Source organism: Jaculus jaculus, chromosome 1 (genome assembly GCF_020740685.1).
Source record: "Jaculus jaculus isolate mJacJac1 chromosome 1, mJacJac1.mat.Y.cur, whole genome shotgun sequence".
Lineage (NCBI taxonomy): Eukaryota > Metazoa > Chordata > Mammalia > Rodentia > Dipodidae > Jaculus > Jaculus jaculus.
Window position 1 is genome coordinate 224,173,327 of NC_059102.1, and position 26,421 is coordinate 224,199,747.

The following is a 26,421-nucleotide window of genomic DNA, read 5'->3' on the forward strand; positions in this document are numbered from 1 at the left end:
TTGGGGTCAACCAGGTGGAACAGAGCAGGGTATCATAAACAGTATAATGGGACCCCACCCCGGGGCCTGGCCACTGAAGTGGGCCGCGCCCTGGCTCTAGGGACTCACCCTCCTCAGAAAATGCACGTGTCACCCCTGGGGCAGTTAGAAGTTCAAACCTGAGAAAAATGCCTCTTGTGTTTTAAAAGGTTCCCAGCCTTCCTTGTACCCCAGAGCAAGCAAATTAAAGCTACCAGGAGGTGCTGTGTCCCAGATTTATCAGATGGGCAAGGCCCCAGGGGCAGATAAAGTTGGGTGCTACTGGGGGTGGCAGTGACAGTGAACCCTCTAGCCAGTAGCCAAGGCAGGCAACAGCACACAGCCACGCTGTATGAGCAAAGATACAATCCTGCAAGAGGTAGAGGCCAGGCCTGTGATCCCAGCAGTGGGGAGGCTGAGACAGAAAACCCTATTAGGAAACACCAAGAAAGATCTGAGATGACAGGGAATCACCATTGGTGTCACTCCTGCCAGTGATGTCCACATGTGCAAAATGCAGATGGGGCTGAGGCTTCTCCGAGGAGAAGGAAGCAGAACAAGTGGGAGGCCAGGGGCAGCAAAGTCCAGCCTATCCCTGTCAGATCCCACACTGAAGATCAGGAAAGTGCACACTAGGCCACATTGCTGGCAGCGTTCTTGTCGAATGTCATACATATCCTGCAGGGCTTGCTTCCTTCCCAAGGTCACAATGGACCTTCACTTGTCTGTGCAGGAATGGTCCCCAGGCCCTCCCCAAGGTACCAATCCCAACCGTGTGGATGAAGAGACAGGGTGGGGACGACCAGAGGGGGACTCACAAGTCTTGCCAACGGCTCAAAGGGCTTCGTAAGGAGGATGAGATTTTGAGGTTTGAAAAGAAGTTTCCAAGATGAATGAGGGACCCCAGCTTCTGGCACACTCAGACCTTCCTCTTCACAGAGCAGGATGGGAAGCTCAGAGTGAGGCATGTTCAAGCCAAATCCTCCTGTAGACAGCACTGGAGTGGAACTCAGGACCGCTGAGCCATGCCCAGCCCTTTACTTCTGTGGATTTAGTCCACAGACTAAGACCACAGGCTTGGTCTTGAGCCCTACTGGGACTTAAGCTTCTATTCTGTTCCCACCACCTGCTTTTGGGTTGTCACCTCCTGAGAACCCCGCCCAGTGAGGAATCTAACCCTAGGCCTTCTTGCTCCATGGCCCCCACAAACGAGGCCTTCCTTACAGCCATTTTCCTGATCAGTGCTGTGAGACAAGTACACACTTCCTTAGGGAATCAGTCTCCCCTTGAGGTGCCTTTCCTAGCTTGCAAACTCTTGTGGATGCCTCAAAACCCATTAGTAATGTCCCTCCTTAGAAGTTTCCCTTACTCCTTGAGTTTGTGCACTCCTCCTCCTCCTCCTTCCCACTAGCTATGAGCCAGGAACACTGGCTTCCCTACGAAGGTCAATTTGGCATGAGGATGAGCACCTCAGAGGTGGTTTTTTGGGACAGTAAGTTCCGGATACCGGCCTCCCTTCCCTATTTCTCTTCCTCCCTGCTCTGGCACTGAGGAGAGACACATCCTGAGACAGGAAAAGGTTTTCTCTTCACTTTCTTAGAAAATAAAGTGTTTATTTAAAGAACATTAAAAGGCCAGGACCAGCATGGGGTGGAACGGGGAGGAAGCCGCAGGTCTCGGCTCAGTCAGGCTGGGTGTGGGAGTATGGGCTCCTCTCCAGAGACCAGGCCTCGGGGACACACCTGGACCCCAGAATCTGGTAAGAAGGCAGGGACAGTCTGAGCACCAGGATGCAGGCAGAGCTGGGGCCGTGCCACCTGGCCCTTCAGCAGCTCACGAGGTACATCCCTGTGGGGTGGGCAGAAAAGAGAAGACCTGGCACCATGCAGGGTCAGCAGGTACTTTACCCCTGAGGAGCACATGCGAAGGGCTCTTTTTGGGGTCACCAGCCCCTGCCCCATGGTCAGGTCCATCCACCGTGGGGCTCATGGCAGCAGGTGGGACAGTACCTGTGGCAAACCTACGCTTCACCAGTGACATGCGGTAGCCTCCACCCAGGAGCTCCAGGTCCACACCCGACAGCGTGGCCCCCTCGCTGGTGAACTGTGCGGCCACAGGGCTTGGGGTGCTGGGCCCTGAGAGTGGTTCCCAGCTGGCAGAGAGGTGGCCAGAGCCTAGGAAGGTCTTGGGTTAGTCTGGGCCCCTCTGGATCTCCACGCTTTGGCCGGTGACCTCAGTCTCTCCATCTGACCTCCTCTTGCAATATCTCATCTTACCCCAAGATCTTGACCAATTAGCAGAGCACTCTATCCCCAGGGCCTTTGCACATGCAGGGCCTACTCTCATGATGCTTTCTCTTAGGTTGTTCAAGCCTAACCCCAGCAATTATCCCATCCTTTCCCAGTTTTTGTTTTATTTATTTGCAAGCAGAGAGAGACAGGGTGCACCAGGGCCTCTAGCCACTGCAAACAAACTCCAGATGCATGCATCATTTTGTGCATCTGACTTTATGTGGGTACTGGAATCAAACCCAGGTCATTAGGCTTTGCAGGCAAGTGCCTTAACAGCTGAGCCACCTTTCCAGCCCCTCTCCCTTTTTTCAAGGTAGGGTTTTACTCTAGCTTAGGCTGACCTGGAATTCACTATGTAGTCTCAGGGTGGCCTAGAACTTGTGGCAATCCTCCTCTCCTACCTCTGTGCCTCCTGAGTGCTGGGATTAAAAGGTGTGTGCCACCATGCCCAGCCCCCGCTCCCTGTACTTAAAATATGTTATTTAAGAGAGAGAAGAAGAGAGAGGGAGAAGGAGAATATGGGCACATCAGGGCCTCCAGCTGCTGCAAATGAACTCCAGACATATGGGCTACCTTGTGCATCTGGCTTACATGGGTACTGGGGAATTGGACCTGTGCCCTTTGGCTTTGCCAGCAAGAGCCTTAACTGCTAATCCATCTCTCCAGCCCCTTTTCCCCAATTTTTAAAACTATTTTTATTTATTTGAGTGACAGAAAGAGAAAAAAGGGCAAAGAGAGAGAAGGAGAATGAATATGGGCACACCAGGGTCTCTAGCCACTGCAAATGAACTCTAGGCGCATGTACCACCTTGTGTACCTGGCTTACATGGGTACTGGGGACTCGAACTTGGGTCCTTTGGCTTTGCCTACAAGCGCCCTGACCACTAAGCCATCTCTCCAGCCCTTTCCCCCAGTTTTCCTAAGTGTTGTTCAATTAAGATTCCCCTCCCACAGCTCTCTTACACAGCTGTGACTCACCTCCTGTTTCACACACATCTGGAAGCTTCCATGTAAAGCGCTTCTCCTCCAAGTTCCTGGCAGCAAGAGAGTCAGACAGGTCTTTAGCAGAGAAGACACTGGGAGCTCAGGGCTCAGCTAGACCACCTCCCCGTCACCTGTGTGACACCAGAAAACCCATTTCCAACTTCGCCTCAGTTTCCTCATCAGCAAAAAGGGCATGGGGCTGCCGGTCCCTAAGATGAGGGAACCCTTTATTCCACTGCAGGGGCCCAGGGAAGCCCTGTGGAGGCTTCAGGCCCCCACGCTCACCAGGTGGCGGCAGGCTGCAGGCGAACGCTGGTCACCGGCTCTCCCACGGGCAGCAGGATCTGGACATTAGTGAGGGGTGTGGGCACGGCCGTGGCACCCGCGCGGTAGCCGTACTCCACGGACACCTGAGTGAGCGTGGGTCCACACTGCCAATGGGCGCTCAGATGCAGGGGTACGGACTGTGGACCCGGGCGCGAGAACTGGAAAGGACGAGAGGGCTTTGGCACTCAGTTCCACGACCCTGACCTTCCAGGCCACCCCAGCATTCCACCTCTTCCAGGGCCTGCATGCGGCGCGCACTGTGCCCAGCAGAGGGCAGGAGAGCACCTCCCTGGAGCAACGCCTAGCCAGGCTGCCCAGAGGACGGAGCCTCATCTAATTTACATAATATACGCGGGCTCCGCCCACAGGCTCAGACCACCCCGCTCGCCCCCTCGCGGCCTTACCTGGTAGCGCAGCAGCACCACATTGTAGTAGGAGGCCGCGGGGTTCTGCTCCGCCTGGCGCTGCAGCGCCTCTGTGAGCGCCGCCATGTTGAGCCAGAAGTCTTTGGTCTCGGGGTCACTCTGAGAGGGGTCACTGCGGGCAGAGACCCGGGCTCTACTCATCCCCCGCCCGGAGATGCCTTCCTAAATTGCTCAGACTGCCCGGCTGGAAGAGGAGGACCTCCAGGCCCGCTGGTGTGGGGACCCCTCCCTGCCGATGTGGGAACCCTCAGGTGCACCTGTGTGGGGAGCCCCTTCCCACCGGTGTGCAGGCCGTACCTGAAGATCAAGTCTGCATTGGGCTGGAAGTGCTCTATGAGGGCTGTGTTGACCAGCCGGAAGCTGAGGACAGGCGGCGGTGGGGTCCCACTGAACACACGCACGATGCCCGCAGGGAAGGTCATAGTCAGCTCCCCGGTCACTCTAGCCAGGCAGCTGGGGTCGGGAGACACCCGGGGTGAAACGCCGGGATCTTGGCCTGCGTCCCCCATCCTACCTCTTCCTCTTTTCCTCTCTGTCCCCACCCAGCAGAAGCAGGAATAACATCTTCTGGGGTTCCCTTTTGTCCTAAGCCACCAGGACACTCAAAATAATGATTCCATGATTGTTTAAACAGTCCTCAGCTGACTTTTGGATCTAACCCTCTCCTCTCTGTGTTTTGATTATGGCTTGTTGGAGGTTAGGCTGGCTGGAAGAGGCGGGAGGACCCCCAGAGGCCATCCTGGCCTTTTAGCTGACCAGCCTGACCTCCCCTCATCCTGGCCTCTGTCAGCCTGGTTTCTGTGGCTGCCTATCAGGGATTCTTCAATCATCTGGTTTGCTCAAACACCTCTCATGGCTCCCACTGCCCTTGGGACAGGAACCTGCCTGAGGCTGTCCCTGGCAGCATGGGCTGCAAGACTGCCTACCTGGGGCTGTGGCCACGGAAGTAGGCGTGAACATACTCAGTGAAGGCTGTGGCCACGGGCAGTGCATCTTGGGAGCCAAGAACCACCGGGCTGGGGCCCCTGGATACTCCTGTGGGGAAGGGAGGAGAGTCACTCAAAGTGGACACAAGTGGCAGGCTCCATCTACCTGGCCAGAGAAGCTGAGGCCCCAGAGCAAGCCCCCCAACGCACCGTGTCCAGTCTGGGAGGAGAAGCTGGGCCGCTCAGGAGCTGTGCTGGGAGCGGAGGAGCCCAATGGGGAAGGACTGGATGACCGAGACTGGTGGCAAGAGAGACACAGAGCTGTGGAGTGGCTTCCTGAGGCGAGGAGAGGTGAGGTGACTCCAGCCAAGCATCTGTCCTGCCCTGCCCAGTGGGTCACTTACCAGGTCACCATTACTGCGTGTGAGAGGACAGGACACCTTCCTGGAGCGGGGTCTCCGCGGCGGTGCAGCCAGGCCCTCCCTGGCCACAGGGTCAGCTGGCGTGGCCATGGCATCTAGGGAGCAAGGGTGGACAATGCTGACACTGCCCAGGGCCTGGGCACCCAAGGCGCAGCAACTCAGCCTAACTGGGTGAAGTGGGAATTTCTGGAGGAGCCAGTGGGCAAGACCCATGGCCTGAGGACATTCCATGCTGGAAGCGGGCATGCGGAGAGCTACCCGTCGCAGGGGGCAGCCAGGCTGAGGAACTGCATTCCCTCATCAGCCACTGAGTAACCTCCATCCACGTGACTGTCCCAGCCGTCCATGCCTCTTCCCTATCAGTTGCCTTCCCTGTCTGGTCACCGTCTGTGCTCCTTCAAATCTGCTTTGAACTAGGCTCTTTCCCATGGAGGGTACCTTGGACCCAAAGTCCCTCTGACCCCACTCAGGTGACCCCCTCCTTACCAATGAGCCCCCCCCCCAGTCCCTTCCCCCTGCAGGTCTTCACCGCACCCTGTGCAGGATCCTGTTCCACCAGGTGACTTCTCTGCATGACCCCCAGCTCAGATGATCCTCTCTGTACCCTATGGCCATCACTGTCCCTACGAAAGGGTGTCTGTGCTCCCAGCAGCTGGGTCAGGCCTCCCCCTTCTCGGGCTCCCCATCTCACACAGGGATGCAGGGCTCACCTCCGCAGGCCTCCAGCCATGGGCCTGGCGAGTCAGAGGGGGGTAGGACCCGGGTGCCCCTGGCCTCTCGCTGAGGCCTGCAGCCAGGTGGGCTCTGTGGGGTGCCCGGCCGGGGAACCCAAGACTCTGGGGAGGGACCGGGAGCCACGTGGGATGGAGAGTCTAGCCCGGAGTCCTCCACATTTTCAGGGGACGAGGAGGAGAAAGGAGAGGGGCTGGAGGTGAAACCCAGACTGCTGGAGCCTGGGGAAAGAGGCTCTGGTCAGTGGCCCCACCCAGCCAGCCATGCCTGTGCCCTCTTTGTCCCTACCCACTCTAGCCGGCGTGTCTATGGCCCTGGCCACCGGGGTACACCTTCCTCTCTATGCACCTGACAACCTCTATGGCTCTGCCCATGCCTGCCAACCTTTGACCTGTGGCCCCGCCCGCTCTAACCGGCCACACCTACATCCTAGCCCCTGCCACTCGCTCTATCTTAGCATTGGCCCCACCCACACAGCCTCCAACAGCCACGCCCCTTCCCAAGTCCCTCTTTTTTTATCACCTGTAAAATCCTCGTGGTCAAAGGCAGACTCCAGTGGCGGCCCAAAGAGGTTCTTGCACACAGGCTCCTCTGAGGGCAGAAGCTTCTCGGCACAGCTGGGGAGGACAGGCCAATTGCACAGGGGTTTGTGCCCATCCCACCTGAGGGCCTTGGCATGTGCTTCAGACTCCAGCTTGCTTTCAGGGTTCAAGGGGTGCTTTGCCCCTACCAGTGATGTCAGCAGCCTATCATGGTTTCTGCGCAGTGTTAGATACTTTCACGCACATGCCATTCTTGTGGTTCTTTGCTTTGAGGCTAGGTCTCAGTCACAGCCTAGGAGGGCCTTGAATTCACCACTCAGTCAAAGCTGGCCTCAATGTCATGAGAGTCTCCCTGCCTCCGCTTCCCAAGCGGGGTGACAGGTACTCCACACCTGGCTGCTCTCTCATCACTAGGATGTCTCTCAGAACCCTGCCCAGCCTCAACCATGTCACCCAAACCCAGGAGAGCACAAGTGCAGGTGCTTAAGAAATGCCTGATCTTAATTCCAGGCCACAGTGCTCCAGCTCAGGGGAGGGACATGGGGAGAAGGGGACAGCCCCTGCCCCGTCCACTTCCTTACCTCCATGTCCCGTAGAACTTACCTGCCGGTCCTTGGGGCAGACCGAGGCCTCTGTGGCTTCCCAGCAGCATCCCCTAAGAGAGACATCACCATGAGTGTCCATGTCACTCAGTGCCAGATGGCCAGACTGGTGCTGTCTAGCCAGCTGCCCATGGTGAGGGAGGCAGAGGAGCTGCCTGGGGTTCCCAACCACCATGACTAGTCTATGGACCAGGAGCGTGAGGGTCAGAGCCACTAGTCGTAGCAGCCTGCCTGGAATTCACCGACACCCCCATCCAGGCCCAGCCTCCCCGGACTCCCCCCAGGTACACACACGAGGTACTCACGCGGTGAGTGCCGCTTCATGGTGCCCTGCAGAGAAAGCAGGCAGCGTCAGGTGTGGCTGTGGCTAGCCAACCCTTGTGGCAGACCCATGACCCCTTCCCCACCTCACCCCTGGGCCAGGAGGAAGGATGAGACTGCCGGCTGTGGCCCTGAGCTGGGCTGCTGCAGCCTCTGAGCTACAGGCAGGAGCCCGGGCAGGCGCAGGTTTGATGTGCACATAGAATTTTCTGGGCTCCTCATCATCAAAGTCAGAGTCGCTCGACGAGAAGCGTGAAGGCTCAGCTGTGCGTGGACCTCAGTCAAGGAGCCAGGCAGATCCCACACCTAACCATGTCCCTACCTACCAGGGAGGCAGTTCTGCATCTTTCCATCCCTCTATACTTGAAGAGCTAACTTGCAAACTCCTAGTCAGAAACCAGGTGTGGAGGTGCACACCTTTAATCCCAGCACTAGGGAGACAGAGGTAGGAGGATCGCCATGAGTTCAAGGCCACGCTGAGACTACATAGTGAATTCCAGGTCAGCCTGGACTAGAGTGAGACTCTACTTCAAGAAAGAAAGAAAAAAAAAAAAGCAAACTCCTATTCAGCTATTAAACTCCAACAAGGTGGTCCCTTCCTCCAGGAAGCCTTTCTGGCTCTCCCTCCAGGGTCTCTCCTCTTTCCTCTTTCCCATTGCCAGTCCTACAGGACAGTGTTTGCATCTGATCTACATGCTTCATAATAGGGTTCCCCAAGGCATCCACAGAGGGCCAACAATGAACTCATGGATGCCAAAAAGGATATTGCTCTGGGTCATGTCAGGGCGGACAGTGAACCCTTCTTCATCCACCTCTGGACACATCTGGGGGAAAGTAGTGAGTCAGACACCCTCCAGCCTAACTCTTCCTTCTCGCCTGACCTACTCAGGCTCCAAACTATATTCCCAGTGTGGCAGCGTCAAGAGGGAAACTGAGGCCTGGTCAGGCTCTTGTTCCCTCTCTTGGAGTTGACAAGAGGTGAAATTTGATTCCAGTGCCCATGCTGGACCCCTCCCCCCAGGCACTGGTGTTCAGACATTGAAGGTCAAAGGAAAACCAAGGCTTCTCTGTTCACAGCCTGCAGGCTCCTCACACGTCACTCACCCCAGTGTCAGGTTCAAGGGAGTCTCTGGGGACAGAGGAAGAGATGTCAGTAACAGGTCATTTCACTGGGACCCCTGTGAGCTCCAGAGTGGACACAGATGTGGGGGCGGCCACAGGATGGCAGAGCATGTGGCTTGCTCAAGGATGTGGGGAATCTGGACACTGCCATGCAGGTGACATTCTCAAACAGTTGGGGAGGTAAGAAGCCCTAGAGCAGGTCTTAGGGGCTAGCCTGAAAAGGCAGAGAATGTTGGGGCTAGCCTTGGCTAAAGGAGTCACGTGGCAGCCTAGGAATAGGTCATCTTGGCTGTCTGGCACCAGGGAGCTTCTAGCATGACTGAGTCTTGGCAAAAGGAAGAATTCCAGACTAGTCTGGGACAGAGGTACTCCTGGACTAGCTACGCTGGACCAGGACAGGTGGGTGTTCCCTTACACAGTTGCACGGGGCTCCCGCCGGCTTAGTCCAGGAAGGCGAAAGGCCTTGGTTCCTCGGAGACGTTTCATTGCTGAGTACAGAGAAGGGGAGAGTTGAGCTCTAGAAGGTTCCTTTCTTCCATTCCCAATCAGAGCTTCCTCCCTCACCCCATGGTTTAGCCTGGGCATCCAGGCCCAGACGTACTTGCCTTCCTGCAGGGCCGCTGCACTGTATGCTTCGAAGTCCAAAGGTCCTAGGGCAGAAAAGACAGAGACATCTGAGAAGCTGCAGAAATGGCTGTGGGGAGCCTGGGAGGATGTGGGACAGAGCCGCCTGGAGCCAGAGCTAGCTCATAGGCAACAGGGAGGAAAGACAGGCCTTCAATCCCCGAAACTTGACTTGTTATCCCCATTTACAGAGGAAACAGCTCCAAGAAGTCAAGACAAAAAGCTAGCCAGGGCTGGAGAGATGGCTTAGCGGTTAAGCGCTTGCCTGTGAAGCCTAAGGACCCCGGTTCGAGGCTCGGTTCCCCAGGTCCCACATTAGCCAGATGCACAAGTGGGCGCACGCGTCTGGAGTTCATTTGCAGTGGCTGGAAGCCCTGGCGCGCCCATTCTCTCTCTCTCCCTCTATCTGTCTTTCTCTGTGTCTGTCGCTCTCAAATAAATAAATAAATAATTAAAAAAAAAAAAAAAAAGCTAGTCACATACCAAAGTGACAAAACACCTCTTATTCCTGCAGCCGCAAAGGGACAGTTTTATTTTTTTATTTTTTTTATTGTCATGTATTTATTTATTTATCTTTTTTAAATTAAAAAAAAATTTTATTAGCATTTTCCATGATTATAAAAAAATATCCCATGTTAATTCCCTCCCCACCCCTACTTTCCCCTTTGAAATTCAAAGGGACACTTTTAAACTTGGCCCTTGGAACCAAGTAACAACTGGCAAACCTGGCTTTGCAGGCCCGTCCTGGTCCCTGGGGGTCAGGTCGTAGGACACATGATCAGGCATCCCAAGTTCTCTGCATAGGCTGGAGTGGAATGGCCACTAGCCCTGTTTCTGAGGAAGAAGCTGAGGGCTGCACACTCACCTGGCTTCTCGTGGCCCGTGCCCTTGCTCTCCGCAAACTTGCGCACCAGCATCTCCACCGTCACATTTTCGATGTTCTGCTTGAATTCCTCGTGCACCTGCATGGGGGTGGGGGGAGGACAGGCTGAGTGACAGGGCTGAGGCCCAAGGTGGCCCACCTGCTCTGCACACGTCCAGCCTCTCTCTCTGCCCACACCAAGGCCTCTCTCTCTGCACACATTCAGACCTCTCTCTACATATTCCCAGGCTCGCTCTCGGTACACAAGCAGCCTCTCCCTGCATGCGTCCAGGCCCCTCTCTGCACACATCCAGGCCTCAAAGTCTCACACAGCCCACCTCACCTGCCCGATCTGCACGTGGGTGTCCTCCACCGAGTGCGCGTAGGAACCCAGCAGGGCCTTCATATGATGCAGGTGGGCCTCCTCCATGGCCTGGAAGCGCTGAGGTGGGAGGGAGGTGAGTCATGTGTCCTAGCCTGATTAATTAGAACATACCAGCTTCCTGGATACTGTGACTGACTGGGGGAAGAGACAATGAGACTTTTGCTGAAAGTGTGGGAAAGAGACTGGGTAGCTCAGGAAGTCCTGAACTTACTATGCAAACCAGGTTGACCTTGAACTCATGGCATTTTTAGACAATGTCTCAAATTGCCAAGGCTGGCCTAAAACTTGCAATGCAGCAGAGAAAGACCTTCAACTCCTGATCCTCCTGCCTTCACCTCTGGCAATGTACTACCATACCTGGCCTTGCAGCCTCTGACCCTAAGGCTCCCAGAAGCTGAAAGCTGTGGACTCCCACTCAGGAAGCAGCAGGTCTGGGAAGGCTTGGGAGTGGCTACCCATACATGACCCGGTTCTTACCAGTGCCGAGTCCAGCATCTTGTGCTCAAAGTCCGCCCGGGCCGAATTGTACTTTTCCACTGAGCGCCGTAGGCTCTCTGCCGCCTTCTTGGTTTTGGTTTCTGCCTGGGAGGCACCAGGAGGGGATGCTGTTGCCATGGGTACCTTCAGGCAGCTTCCTATTCCTCCCCGTCACCTGCCATGTAGACTCCTGGGATCCCTGGACCAGGTGCCCCTGCTGGGCTTTCCCCTTGGGTGGCCACACACACACCTTGTCCATATCTTTCTGGCTGGTGTTCTCTCTGCGCAGGCGCTCCAGGTCCATGCAGCGGCTCAGGTAGTTCTCCCGAGACTTGGGGAGGAGCTGGCTGACTCCGGCCAGCACCTGCACTGCATCCAGCGTGCCCAGCACTTCCTCCTTGCACTGCAGCAACAGAGAGATGGGGAAGGGGTCATGAGGTCTCCTCCCATCACCTCCACATTGGGCAGCCCAACGGAGAAGGGGTTGGGTGGGTTTTCATTTCAAACAACCAGTTTGGAGAAATTGAGGCCTCACTGCTGAGAGGCAGCTGGGAGCATCTCTCTGTGGCTACAGCAGGTAATCTTTGGTCAATTCAACCACAGCAATGTATTTTTTTTTCTTCTTTTCTTTCTCCCTCCCTTCCTCCCTGCTTCCCTTCTTCCCTCTTCCTTTTATTTCCTAAGACAGTATCCAGCCAAGACAGAGCCTGAATTCAATATGTAGTTAGGGAAGACCATGATCCTCCTGCCTCCACCTCTCAAGTTCTGGGATTGACAGGTGGGCACCACTATGCTTGGTTTATGGAGGGTCTGGGGACAAGGTAGAGCCTGCCTGGGGTCCTGCATCACTGTCCCCTCGGGTCACATTCACCTTCTTGTGCATCTTGAGCTGGTCGTCCCCATAGCGCAGCACATCCTTGATGAGGTCTTGAAGCTTTCGTGTCAGCTCCAGGTGGCAGAGCGCCAGTTTGTCAGAGGACACTCGGAAGACCTCCCAGAGCGGGGCAAAGGTCCTGAGGATGGGCACTGTTATACTGGGGCTCCAGCTGGCCCACCCCTGGTGTCATGCATCACTACCCCCAACAAGGAGCCTTGGCAGCATGGAACTTTGCCAAAGGGCTATCCACCCTCAGGGTTCTGGCCCCATGTTGCTCACCCCATGGGAGTCCCATTGCTGGCCAGCTTGGAAAGTTTTGCCATTGCCTTGGAGTATGTCTCCTCAATGGTGGCCCTGGAAGGAAAGATGGGTAGTCACTCCTGAGGGCTCTTGGAAGTCATACCTCCCTCTCTCTGGGCCTCACTTTCCCCATATCCATCTGTAAGCCACTGGTCTCAAAGAGGGGCATTGGGAAAAGCATGGGAGATATTTATTTTCCTTTAAGTAATCACTTAGTGTGTTTGAAGCAGGACCTCCCTATGTAGCCTAAGCTTATCTTGAACTCGCATCAATCCTCCTGCCTCAGCCTCCCAAGTGCTGGGACCACGCATGACCTCTAGGACACAGGTGGATTTTGAGTCCCTTTTGTAAAGAAAACGACCATCGTATTTTCTGGAGGGAGGGCACAGAATTCCACCAAGAACTGTCTAAAGGGGTCATGGGGCTTGACCATCCACTGGTCTTGAGGGATCTTCATGGGCCTTTGGTTCTGGACCCTGGAGAGATACACACTCAGATGCTCCTGCCTTGGGCCTGGGCACAGGCATGTGGGGCAGGGAAGTGGGTGGAGCCACTAGATGGGTGGGGTCAAGTCCCAGGAAGAACCTGGGGCTCACCTCTCCCTGATGAAGTCAGCCAGCTCCTTGGTGGCAATGGGTCCCTGTTTCAGGCAATGGTACAGGACCTCAAAGCCATGGTTCTTTTCACCCTGCAAAGGATGGGGTAGAGACTGAGAAGGGAGAAGCAGCAGGTTGCCTAGCAACAGAGGACCACAGATCCATCAGAAAGGAGCGTGGGATCTTCATCCCACCTGCTTGCTCCCTATCTTGCATCTTTTACTCTTTGTGACTGTTTATCTAGGTATGTTAGCTTCTCTGCTTTCCATCTTCTGAATGAAGAGTGCCCAGCACCTCTTTTCCCAAGTGGAATCCATGGCGTTTGGAAAGATGCCCAAGGAGAAGATGGATAAAGCCATGTGGCTGCTCATGCTGCTGGATCAAACCCACTCTGGAGGCCGCAACCCCACGACTGTTCATTGTTGATGGCCAACAGAGCTCCTGTAGCTGTGTGTGTGTCCTGCTCACAGAAAACAGTCTCTGAGAACCTGAGGACGGTCTGGGCCTGAGGACTCCCTTCCTTCCTTCCTTCCTTCCTTCCTTCCTTCCTTCCTTCCTTCCTTCCTTCCTTCCTTCCTTCCCTCCCTCCCTCCCTCCCTCCCTCCCTCCCTCCCTCCCTCCCTCCCTCCCTCCCTTCCTCCCTCCCTTAGCATAAAATAAAGCCCAGAATACTGGAGAGGTGTTTTCTTTCTTTCTCTTTCTTTATTAGGTAGGGTCTCACTCTATCCCAGGCTGATGTGGAACTATGTAGTCTCAGGGTGGCCTTGAACTCACAGTGATCTTCCAACCTCAGCCTCCCAAGTTCTGAAATTAAAGAAGTGCAGCACCACACACGGCAGGTCTTTGAGTTTTCAAATAAACAAACATGGTTTGACTGTTACATGCTGGTGTAGTGGGAACTGACTTCTCACAGATGTCTTTCCTCCATATTCTGGGGTTGTCATGGTGAAGGATAGAGCAGTACTGTGTGCTCATTGTCCCTTTTTGAGTCTTTAGTAACCCCTTGGATTTTAGTTACAATTTTTACAGCGATGGGAGTGGAACTTGGTGTCTTATGGCATGCCAGACAAGTGATCTACTACAGACCACTTCAACAGCACCCATGGCACTTAACTGCCAACGCAAACCACTAAATGTTTGTTCAGCAGTACTCAGTAGTTGATATACAGCTGTTCTTACTATAGTAGAAGCTGCTGAGTCTCCCCTACCCCCAAAAGCAGAGGGCCAGCAGTCACCCCTCCCCTTGCTCCACTAATGGCAAAACTGAAGCCACAACTGGGTCAGACCAGGGGCAGCCTCCAGCCCAACTCTCCTAACAACAGACCCCACCTCACTCTAGATGCATCTGTGGCTCCCTCTTCCTAGTGTCCATCAGCTGCTGATATCCAAATAGTCCTTTGGCAGAGACCTGCCTTTCCCACCTCATGTCTTAGCTCCTTCCTTCCTTCCTTCCTTCCTTCCTTTCTTTCTTTCTTTCTTTCTTTCTTTCTTTCTTTCTTTCTTTCTTTCTTTCTTTCTTTCTTTCTTTTTGAGGTAGGGTTTTACTCTAGCTCAGGCTGACCTGGAATTCACTATGTAGTCTCAGAGTGGCCTTGAACTCATAGTGATCCACCTGCCTCTGCCTCCCAAGTGCTGGGATTAAAGGCGTGTGCCACCATGATGGCATCAAGATTCTTTCTTACCACAGCAGCTAACAAAGAAGATACCACCATCTCCTGAGCCAACATCCATGCAAATCACTCCTCAAGGTAGATGCCAGAGTCCCCTTCTCTCAGGGCCATGTCTAAAGCTGCTCAGACCCCAAGTTTTCCTTAATAGTCATGGTTACCCCCCTCCAAAAATCAGGAATATATTTTCTGTCTTCTCACGACTACGTGCTGGATCACTTAAGCGGTAAAAGTACTTCTCTGGGCCTCAGTTCCCTTGTCTGACAAGTGGGCGCCCAGTGCTCAAGTGTATCTAGTGGGATGCTTCTGGCATAGTACTTGACACAGGAAGCATCTCAGGGTAATACTAGGGCTCCTGCAATGCCAACCTGGCCCAGCTGGGGATCCTCGCGTGAGGCTGCGCCAGGCACCGCTGCCTAGACCAGCATCTGGGGCTGACTCACAGCCAGTCGCTGGCCAGTTTCCCAGACCTGGCAGCCTCCCAGCACTGTCTGCCTCCCTCAGGGTGGGCTGGCGGGTAAGGGTCCAGCAAGGGCCTACTAGGGCCCGCCTCCTATCAGAACCTCTGGCTTCAATCTGGACCCAGGACCATCTAAAATGGCTGGATTTTCACTCTCCTACTCTCAAATCCACTGCGACTCTAGCTTCTGATCCTGCCCCACCAGATGAGACCCGTGTTTCAGTAGAGCTTGATACCACTCATGACAGCGCCATTGGGCCATGCACAGGGACATTCACAGGCCAGCACCAAAGAGGCAACTCTTTTGTTGTTGTTGTTGTTTTTGTTTTTTGAGGTAGGGTCTCACTCTGGCTCAGGCTGACCTGAAATTCTCTGTTGTCTCAGGGTGACCTCGAACTCTCAGGGATCCTCCTACCTCTGCCTCCCGAGTGCTGGGATTAAAGGCATGCGCCACCATGCCAGGCTGGGTCTCTACTTTGTGCAGCATTAATAGTTGCCTCTTAGCCGGGCGTGGTGGCACACGCCTTTAATCCCAGCACTTGGGAGGCAGAGGTAGAAGGATGGCCAGGAGTTCCTGGACACCCAGAGACAACATAGTGAATTCCAGGTCAGCCTGGACTAGTGAAACTTTACCTTGAAAAAAAAAAAAAAAAAAAGCAGAGGCCCCCCCAGAATCCCAGTGAGGAGGGGGCGTGGCTGGGAGGTGGAACCCCGCCTAGAATCCCAGTAAGGAGGGGCGTGACTGGGAGGTGGAGCCCCGCCTAGAATCCCAGTGAAGAGGGGCGTGGCTGGAGGTGGAGCCCCGCCTAGAATGCCAGTGAGGGAGGGTGCAACCTTGGGAGGTAGAGCAGTGCCAAGAATGGCAAGTGAGGGACCAGGGGTGTGGCTAGCAGCAAAGCAGGCACACACAAAGTTTGTGACATCTGGGCATGGTGGTGCACACCTTTAATACCAACACTTAGGAGGCAGAGGTAGGAGAATCACTGTGAGTTCAAGGCCACCTGAGACTACATACCGAATTCTGGTCAGCCTGGGCTGTGAGACCGTCCTCAAAAATCCAAAAAAATAAAAATAAAAAATTTAGGGCTGGAGAGATGACTTAGTGGTTAAGGCATTTGCCTGCAAAGCCTAAGGACCCAACTTCGATTTTCCAGATCCCATGTAAGCCAGATGCACGTGGTGGTGCATGCATCTGAAGTTCGTCTGCAGTGGCTGGAGGCCCTGGCACACCCATTCTTTCTCACTCTCCCTCGCTTTCTGCCTCTCTGTTTCTGATAAATAAGTAAATGATTTTTTAAAAAAAGTTTATGGCATGTGCCAGGCATGGTGGAGCATGTCTTTAATTCCAGTACTTGAGACTCCATAGTGAATTGCAGGTCAGCCTGGGCTAGAGTGAGACCCTACCTCGAAAAAAAAAAAAAAAGTTTATGGCATGTACAGATATTTCAGGAAGGAAGAAACTTCATCCCCCTTTCTCAGACAGTGAAACTGAGGTGAAGGGAGGCAGTCACCTGTACTGCGTGGGTGTAGCAGTGTGGATGAAACCCTGAACCAGAGGCGCTGACCTCTCTCAGAGGCAGGCTATCTTGGGGTGTGTGGGGAGGGGTTGGGGGTGGCTTCTATTTTTTCTCTGCTCATTTGAATTCTTTGCTGCCTCTAGTGCACCTCACATAGTCAAGAAAGCTGGAAACACTGTAGGTGTTGCTGTCAGCTTTCCAAATTGTGGGCGACTTCTCCTCCAGAGGCCACAGTGGTGCGAGTGGGGGTTCAGAGAGGAACAGCACAATGCTGGGGCATCACGCAGCCCTTCAGCTTCCAATCTGGGCATGCGATCTTTAGGGAGAAGGTGGTTCAAGTGTATAGGCAGCAGGAGAATGTGGCTCCTTTAAGAACGCAAATGCTAGTAAACGGAGCCCCAGCTGGGGAGGGAGAGCAGGAGTGGGGCTTGTTGCCAGAGGCAACCGGTTACCTAGCAACAGGCTTCCACTTTGCAAGCCACTGGCCTGTCTTGGAGGAAGGGGCTTCAGCTCCTGAGCCTCACTTACTCCAGACTGCTGCTTCCATTTGGGCTGTTGCTCCCCAGTCCCCCTGTCACCATGGGGTGGGGTGGGGAGTTTGTTCCCTGGACTTGCCACCAAGTATCACACACCTCTGGGATGGACCAAGGTGGTTCCCCATGCCTGGAATACCTCTCACATCCAGGAAAATTAACCTTTTGAGCCCAATCTCCCCACCAAACCCTGAGGCAGGAACCTGTAAGTTTGTGTCTTCAGAATGGAGGTCCTCCTCTTGAGGTCCCATGGCTCCCAGAGCCGGTGGCCTTGGCCACAGAGCATGCCGGGGCGGGGGGAATGAGTGAGTGAATGCAGGGTACTGGTAGAGCCCCCACTTTGGGTTCTCCCCAGCTTGGATGGCCAAAGGGTCACCAGGGGGTGAGCCAAAAAACTTCCCAATCTTCCAAGATGGAAAAGATAGGGAATCCCCTGGCCTAGCAGACTGACCCCAGATCTCAGAAATGCATTCTGGCCAAGGGTTCAGGTCCTGTTCTTCACTTTTTGGTTTTTGAGGTAGGGTCTCGCTGGTGCCCAGGATGACCTTGAACTCACAGCAATCTTCTTACCTCAGCCTCCCCAGTGCTGAGATTTAAGGCTTGTGACACACATCTTATTCTATTTAATTATTTTGTTTTATAAGACAGGGTCTCCCTTTGTAGCCCAGGCTGTCCTGTACTTGTGATCCTCCGGCCTCTGCTGCTCAGGCCTGCATTACCTAGTGTGGCTTTGCACCCTCCCTGGGCAAGCCTCTCATTGCACGTACGCATGCATGCATGGGCTACTCCAGGACTCCGTTTCTGAGTGGCATGATTTGACTTACTTGGCCCAAGGTCATAAGACAGGTGAGGTCTGATGATGTGCATTCAAATCTGGCCCAACTCAGAACCTCCATCTGCATTAAAGTCTCTACAGCCCTTCCAGGAGCCCTCACCTTTTTAAATGATATATATATGAATGAAAAAGTAAAGGTAGGTCTTACCCAAAAATGTTCCCCAAAATACGACATCCTGATGGCTTCTATAGGGACCCACCCAGGTCCCTGTCCAGTATCTATGTGAAGAGACAAGTGTGAGCTGCTGAGTCATAGCAGTCTGAGGAAGGGAAATTCCAGTTGTTCATGCTGGGGGCAGAAGGGGTGATGGGGAAGTATGTGCCACAGGAGAACAGGCCAGGACCCTCAGATGCTTCAGCCCTGTCCTGCAGGGTTTCTCCAGGGTACATGTGCTCTGTCTCACGGGGGGCCAGCGCTGGAGGGACAGGGAACCAAGAAGCCCCGCTGGTGGAGGCTTGGTGGGTGGGTTTTTAAGCATATGTAGGAGCTCATGGGCTAGGGTAGGAGTGGTGTTGGATGCATCCCGCCCCAGGCCAAGGGGCTCAGGGTCACTTCACAGGTAGAAGTGAGTCCCTTCCCAAGAGGGGTTGACTTACGGAGGGCAGAGCCGGAAGTAAGAATGTATTCACTGACTGGAACAGCGGAGACCAGGCCTGAGCTATGGTCTTCTCCGGTTCAGGGGTCCTGTGAAGAGAGCCTAATGAGTGGACCTTGGGATGTGACCAGGCCTGGGGGGAGCAGTGTCCCTGCTGCCACCCTCAAGGCAATGGAGAGAACCCCCATGGCCTAGTGACCCCCATGAGTCCCAGCCTGCCCTGGAAAGCCACTGGTCACCTGGCATTTGTGTCACTGTCTAGCTCTGTGCCTCAGTTTCTCCATGTGCAAAATAAGACATAATGCCTAGAAGGGGTCTAGCTCTGAGACCTAGGTCTCTTTGCACAGGGAGCCTGTCTGGGTGCCGGGTGGGGGAGGGATACATCTGTCCTTGGCATGCTAAGAGGCCAGGCCTGTCACAGGAGCCCACAGGCCTCATGCATAATTCATGAGCTCTCTGGGTGGCTGGGTGGCAGATGGGAGCTCAGGGGGACTAGTGAACAGATAGGATAAGACAAGAGACTGACCAGAGGAGAAAGGAGGACCAAACTGCACCTTGGAGCAGTTTGCCCCTCTCTGGGCTTCAATTTACCTTACTTTGAAAACTAACTATTATTTGGGGCCTGGATAGATGGTTTTGCAGTTAAAGGCACTTACTTGCAAAGCCTCACAGCCCAGGTTCATTTCTCCAGCACCCATGTAAGACCAGTGGCAGATGCACTTGGAATTCGTTTGCAGTGACAGAAGGCCCTGGTATGCCCATACTTACTTTCTCATTCTCTTCCTTCCTTCCTCTCTCTCTCTCTCAAATAAATATATATATTTTGGCTGGGCATTGCGACACACACCTTTATGAGAGAGACAATGAGAGAAAGAGAAAGAGGAAGACAGAGGAAGAATTGGCGTGTCATGGCCTCAGCCACTGCAATCAAACTCAAGACAGGTGTGCCACCTTGTGTGCATGTGCAAGCTTGCACACTTGTGTCACCTTGTGCATCTGGCTTACGTGGGACCTGGGTCCTTACACTTCGTAGACAAGCATCTTAACTGCTAAGCCATCTCTCTAGCACTAAAATAAAATTTTTAAAAAGTTAGCTGTGATTTTGTTTTTGGAGACCAGGCAGGCTGGAGGGCTTGATCCTCCTGCCTTGGCCTAAGTGCTTAGATTCTAGAGATCCCCAGTGGAAGCTATGTTGACAGCGCTGGACACTGACACGAGACACCACAGGCCTGCCATGGAGAGGTGGCATGGCCCTGATAGAAGGACAGTCTAGGGGAAGTCTAGCCTGAGGAAAGGATGCGGCAGCTGGGTTTTTAAAGCACTAGGAGGCATTCACTAAGCAAATAATTTCTTTCAAGCAATGTGCTCACCACCATCTTGGCATGAACAATGCCAAGAGTCTGGCTTGGTGGGGTGGGTATGCGGGACTGACATCTCGAGGGTCTGTCCCACTTCCTTTTACCATTCTTTTTGTTTGTTTATTTTGAGGTAAAGTCTTACTCTAGCCCAGGCTGATCTGGAACTCACTATGTAGTCTCAAGGTGGCCTCAAACTTATGACAATCCTCCTACCTCTGCCTCCCGAGTGCTGGGATTAAAGGCGTGTGCAATTTGCAAAGAGAGAGGGAGAATGAGTACACTAGGCCTCCAGCTGCTGCGAATGAGCCCAGATTCATGCACCACTTTATGCATCTGGCTTTACAAGGGCACTGGGGAACTGAACCTGGGCGGTTGTTAGATCTTGTGGGCAAGCACCTTAATAACTAAGCCATCTCTCCAGACCCCTTCGTTCCTTAAAAAAAATTTTCTTTTTAGCTGGGTGTGGTGGTGCATGCCTTTAATCCCAGCACTTGGGAGGCAAAGGTGGGAGGATTGCCGTGCACTACAGTGAAATCCTACCTTTACCCCCCCCGAAATTAATTTATATATATATATATATATATATATATATATATATATATATATATATATATACACACACACACACACACACACACACACACACACACACACACACACATATCTTAAGGTAGGGTCTCATTCTAGCTCATTCATTATGTAGTTTTAGGCTGGCCTTGAACTCATAGCGATTCTCTTACCTCTCCCTCCTGAGTGCTAGGATTAAAGACGTGGACCACCATGCCTGGCTCTAAATATATTTTTATTTATTTGAGAGTCAGACAGAGAGATGCAGATAGAATGAATGGGCACTGCTAGGGCCTCTAGCTATGGCAAATGTAACCTTGTGCATCTGGCTTACATGAGTCCTGGGGAGTCGAGCCTGAGCCCTTTGATTTTTCAGGCAAGTACCATACCATTAAGCCATCTCTCTAGCCCTCCCTTAAAAAAAATTTTTTTTACCAAAAAATATATATATACATATTTATTTATTTATTTATTTACAGGGCATGGTGGAGCCATGCACTCGGAAGGCAGAGGTAGGAGGATTGTCACGAGTTTGAGGTCATCCTGAGACTACATAGTGAATTCCAGGTCAGCCTAAGCTAGAGTAAGACCCGACCTCAAAAAACCAAAAATAGCCAGGCATGGTGCATGCCTTTAATGCCAGCACCCAGGAGGCAGAGGTAGGAGGATCACCATGAGTTCAAGGCCACCCTGAGACTACACAGTAAATTCTAGGTCAGCTTGAGCTAGAGTGAAACCCTACCTCAAAAAAACAAACAAAATAATAATAATAAATTATTAATAATAATATTTTATTTATTTATTTATGAGAGAAAGAGGCAGACACAGAGAGAGAATGGGCACACCAGGGTCTCTGGGGAACAAAACCAGGGTCATTAGGCTTTGCGAGCAAATGCCTTAACTGCTGAGCCATCTCTTCAGCCCCTCCTTCCTTTTGTTTGAGGCAGAGTCTTGCTCTGTAGCTCAAGCTGTCATCAAGCTGATGGTAGTCCTCCAGTCTCAGTCCCCCAAGAGCCCAGATGACAGAAGTGTACCACCATGCCTTGGTCATAATTGTCCCTGAATCCCCTAAGCTGTGACAAATGACAAGAGACTCAAGTGGGGACTTCATTTTAGACAGAGAATTAAATGTATCACATACCCTCTCCTCCCACATCCAGATCTTTTCTAGGGTCCAGGAGCCACACAGGCTGGTTGCAGCCTGGCCTTCTTGGACAGGGCAGATAGCCTTCTGCCACAAACGTAGTGCAGGATGATCTCAGGGGCCCCCATGTCTCAGCTCTCCAGCCAGGTCATTATGGTTCACAATTCCAGTTAGCCAGCCTGGCAATCCTGCCTCACCTCATTTGGCACACATGCTGATCCCTGCCCTTCACACCCATCCACTCACACCACCACCAATCACGGGACCCAGTGACCTTTCACAGAGGAGGAAACTGAGGCACAAGAAGGGAGTCACTATCTCTAGGGACTGTGACATGCCCTAGCCCAGCTGCCACCATCTCCTATTTGAGCCATGATGAGTCTCTAGGTCCATTTGATGGTCCACAACCCACACCACCCTCCAGGGCTGTTAGGCATGGGTAACCCAACAGTGGGACCAGTCCAGGAAGTGACACCAGCTACTTGTCCCCAACCCAAGCTGGGGCCATGAACCCTCTTTTCTATTCTGTTCTGAGGAGACAAAGAGTGGCGCTGGAGTCAAACTCACCTAATGGGACACCAAGGGGGGTAACCAGGAAGGGACTCAGGCCTGCCGCTTCCGCCAGCACTGAGCGGAGGCTGGGTGTGTGTGTGGGGGGGGACAGGAAGCCTGCCCCGCCTGCCACCCAACCGTCACCTCCCTGCCCCACCCCACCAGCTTAGCACCCCTGGGACAGCCCTAAAGCTGCAGGGAGGCTACATGGGTGCATTAGCCATTATCACCAGATAATCTTCAGGACCAATGTGACCCCCCCACCCCAGCACAGACGCGGCTCCTCCCCAGAAGGACCAAGACACCCACAGGAAAAGCTGAGGCTCGGAGAAGTATGAGCCCCATGCTCCATGGAAAGGAAAGTTGAGTTACCTTTGACAACACTACCAACATCAATGTATTAACTTTTTGTTTTTGTGAGACAAGGTCTCATTCTGTAGCTCAGGCTGACCTAGACCTCACTGTATTTAACATTGGCTTTGAACTCCTGATCTATGGCCACACCTCTCTGAATGTGCATGACCTGGTCTGAACTGTGATCCTCCCACCTCAGCTTCCTGGGTGCTGCAGTGATGTGAACCACCAAGACCCCTTTCCAAGAGAACTTCTAAAGAAGATGACATTAGAACGGGACAATCCCTTGCCTAAAGACACACAGCAGATCAATAATAGTCCCACATTTATTTTACTTTTTTAATGAGAGAGAGAGAGAGAGAGAGAGAGAGAGGGTGGGGGAGAAAGAAAGAGAATATGAATTGGTGTGCCAGGGCCTCTAGCCACTGTAATCAAACTCCAGATGCATGCATCACCTTATGTACATCTGTCACATTGTGCATCTGACTCTTGTAGGATTTGGGAAGGCAAACATGGGTCCTTTGTTGTTGCAGGCAAGCACCTTAACCACTAAGTCATCTCTCCAGCCAGGGTTTTTTGTTGCTGTTGTTGTAGTTTGTTTGTTTGTTTTGCTTTTTTGTGTTTTTTCAAGGTAGAGTTTCACTGTAGCCCAGGCTGACCTGGAATTCACCATGTAGACTCAGGGTGGCCTTGAACTCACTGCAGTCCTCCTACCTTTGCCTCCCGAGTGTTGGTGTTAAGGGCGTGCACCACCATGCCTGGCTTCTGGTTTTTTTTTTTTTTTTTTGGTTTTTCGAGGTAGGGTCTCACTCTGGTCCAGGCTGACCTGGAATTAACTCTGTCACCTCAGGGTGGCCTTGAACTCATGGCAATCCTCCTACCTCTGCCTCCCGAGTACTGGGATTAAAGGTGTGCGCCACCATGCCCGGCTCTGGTTTTGTTTTTTAAAGATGGGGTTTCATGTAGCCCAGGCTAGCCTTGTACTCACTCTGTAACCAAAGCTAGGCTTGAACTCCCGATCCTCCTGCCTCAGCCTCCTGTATGCTGGGATGGCTGGGCTGTGCCACCATACTCAAATATCACTTTACCCCTTAAGCACATTTTGAGCCTAGCTGGGCATGGTGACACATGCCTTTAATCCCAGCACTTGGGAAGCAGAGGTAGGAGGATCCCAGTGAGTTTGAGTCCAGCCTGAGACTACTTAGTGAATTCCAGGTCAGCATGGGCTAAAGCAAGACTCCACCTCAAAAAACCAAAACCAAAAATATTTTGAGTCTAAGAAAGTATACTTATGCATCCCAAGCCTTCACAGCTTCTGCAGCACCATGGAGGTCCCCAGAGACAGATGGACACTTGGCAGAGGTCATACAGCACCCTGCTTCCTCAGCATCAATTACCCCTAAGCCTGGGCTCAAGTACATGAATGGGCCCCATAGCAAATGAAATGTGGCAGAAACAAAATTAGCAAAAGCAGGCCCCAAGTCCCCACCCTGGATACTGGACAAGGCCTCTGCTGGGAGTCCTAAGTCCTTAACTGCTTACATGTGACCTTGGGGTGTCTCTGACTTCTCTGAGTTTCCATGATTCTGTGAAACAGAAATCCACACTGTGTCCCTCCTTGGGTTACTGTTTGCACACAGTAGGGCAAATTTAGGGAGGTTTACTTTGAACCTCACAACAGCCCAGCTAGCACCCCATGGGGAAATTGAAACCCATACCCCAGGTCACTATACACAGTGACTCACACACTGCATGCACACATATTAAGTGCCAACTGTATACCTCAACTTGATGACAGGCCTGTAACTCAGATCATACCCTTTGCAGAGTCCCCTCTGTCCTTCTGGCCTTCAGTGACCCCATTTAAAGGACATTGGCACCATAATTATTACTCTAGTGAGCATGGCTGAGCTTACAGCATGCCTTTCCTCCCACGGTGCCTCTGATCTGTCTTTCCAGAGTTTTTCAAGCCCATTTCACAGAAGGACAAAGGGAGGCAGACGGGAAAGCCACACATAAGGTTGAAGATGGTTCAGAGCTGAGGGTGTCAAATTCCCAACCTGGGACTCACCAGCACTCACCACTGAGACAGCTCCAAGGGACAGGGACCATACTGGCTGTCACTTCCACTCCTCCCACCGAGGACCCCGCCCAGGAACAAGCCTGGCCATGGCGTGGGTGAAGGTATGTGGGTCAGGGTGTGCCCTGGGCAGCCCCACCGGTGAGACCAGAGCCCCTCTCCCCCAACTGCAATCTTGCCATGCCTAGAAGCTCTGTCCTTGCAGCAAAGCCAGAGGGTGACCATCAACCCACTTTTTTTTTTTTCCTTGAGGCAGGGTCTCATGGAGCCCAAGCTGGCTTCAGACTTGGCAGTGATCCTCCTGCCTCTCTACTGCTGGGATGACCATGCTCAGTTCAACCCATTTTCAAGTGTAATAAGCTGAGGCTCTCTGGACACCCCACACCCACCCACCATCTTTAGCCAAAAGCGGGGTCCTTGTTTGGCCAGGGTGGGCTGTATAGGTTTAGGATCTAGCAAGTGGAGACAGGTGCCTTCCACCTCTTTCTGGAAGATCTCAGGATCAGGCAGGTGCTGCCCAGGCCCAAGGTCAGCAGGGAAGGCGGCCAGGGGTGCTGCGGAGCTGGGGCTCCAGGCAGCTGGAGGGTGGCCGCCCCCAGGCCTCCTCAGGCAGCCTCATGCACCTCGATTTATTTTCATCCCTGGGAACAGATGCTGGTGGCCCCTCTACGCCTAGAAGGAACCCCCCCAAATGCAGACGCCAGGCCTCTCTAGGCCTGAGAGGGGACCCTCAGGTCCTAATCTCGGGGTTCCTGCCAGGGATGCCTGTGCAAGCACCCCACCTACCATCTTTGGGGTGTGGGAGGTTGGGACAGGGCAATCTTAGGGAGGGGGAAGGTGAGCCCCCTGCCTCGGCTTCGATGGGGGTCCATGGGAGGAAAATGAGGGGGTCTGCTATACGGGAGTCTGGCGGTCAGCAGGCCGGACCTGGGGGTATTCCAGGGGTCCCTCGTGTTGTCGCTGGGCTGCGGGGCGCTGCGTCCCCGTTCTCGAGGCCCAGGCACCTGCACCCGGCTGAGACTTAGAATAAAGGGGTCTGGAGCGCGCACGGAGCGCCCGCATGCCCGCCGCAGGTCCCCACCGTCCCCGTCTGCCGCGGCCCCGACGTCTAGGACACTCACCTCGCCGCTCCGCGACCCGGGCCCGCCGCCACCTGCCGCGCTCCCACCCAGCGCCCCGCCCCTCCCCGCGCTGCTGCGGCGCGGAGGCCACGCCCAGGGGGCGTGGTCGGATCGTAAGCCCCGCCCCGCCAAGGCGCGGGAGGACAGGGCGGGCTCTGAGTCCGCGCGGCCCGCCATTGGTACAGGTATAGCCGGCTTTACCAGCCTGGCGAACTCATTGGTTCAGCTGCATCGACCCGCCAGCAGGTTATTTGCATAGTTTAAAGAGACAGTCCGCTTGCGCCTTTTGAGGCTGGATGGGATGGGTTAAGGTTAGCAAACTTCCAAAAAAAAAAAAAAAAAAAGTAAACTTCCTGTATTTGAGAGCCTACTGGGAAAGAAAAAGGAATAAAAGCAGCATTGATTGAGCACCTACTGTGTGCCAAGCTCTGAGCAAGCCTCCTTGGAGTCTCCCTCCAAGGGTATGAGTGGGATAATATAGAGACTAATTTCATAAAAGAAGGCCTTGAAGCTCAGAGAGGGCTAGGAGTTAACTGGGAGGTCACACAGCAGGTCTGCCGCCTTGGGTTCATCCTGCCATAAGACAAGGGTTCTTTGCTTCTTGTTTTGCTTTTGGCAGTGCTAGGGATGGAACCCATGATCTTTCTGGTGCAAGCTAGACAAGACTCCACTACTGAGACTCATACCCAGTCCCCATAATGCAATTAAAAACCACTCAGAGAGCCAGGCGGGGTGGTGCACGCCTTTCATCCCAGCACTCGGGAGGCAGAGGTAGGAGGATTGCCGTGAGTTCGAGGCCACCCT

The 26,421-nt window shown here is 53.5% G+C and overlaps 1 protein-coding gene across 2 annotated transcripts; it reads right to left on the bottom strand.

Annotated features, from left to right (window-relative positions):
• Positions 1-1,610: 1,610 nt before the first annotated feature.
• Fcho1 (FCH and mu domain containing endocytic adaptor 1) lies at positions 1,611-25,663 on the bottom strand. Of its 2 annotated transcripts, XM_004666031.2 has the most exons (28): positions 25,618-25,663; positions 18,443-18,530; positions 17,994-18,064; positions 12,834-12,925; positions 12,217-12,291; positions 11,932-12,073; positions 11,311-11,463; positions 11,061-11,165; positions 10,542-10,640; positions 10,202-10,298; positions 9,318-9,362; positions 9,128-9,200; positions 8,695-8,719; positions 8,357-8,414; positions 7,682-7,860; positions 7,575-7,599; positions 7,271-7,322; positions 6,648-6,742; positions 6,104-6,346; positions 5,376-5,488; positions 5,182-5,269; positions 4,972-5,080; positions 4,343-4,498; positions 4,025-4,157; positions 3,579-3,778; positions 3,288-3,343; positions 2,028-2,192; positions 1,611-1,866 (listed from the first exon to the last, which is right to left on the bottom strand). In XM_004666031.2, the coding sequence occupies exons 3-28, from the start codon at positions 18,018-18,020 to the stop codon at positions 1,844-1,846; spliced, it is 2,628 nt and encodes an 875-aa protein (XP_004666088.1). In that variant the 5' UTR covers positions 18,021-18,064; positions 18,443-18,530; positions 25,618-25,663; the 3' UTR covers positions 1,611-1,843. The 2 variants fall into 2 exon arrangements, with proteins under 2 accessions (XP_004666088.1, XP_045012780.1); XM_045156845.1 differs by lacking the exon at positions 12,834-12,925.
• Between the last annotated feature and the right edge of the window lie 758 nt (positions 25,664-26,421).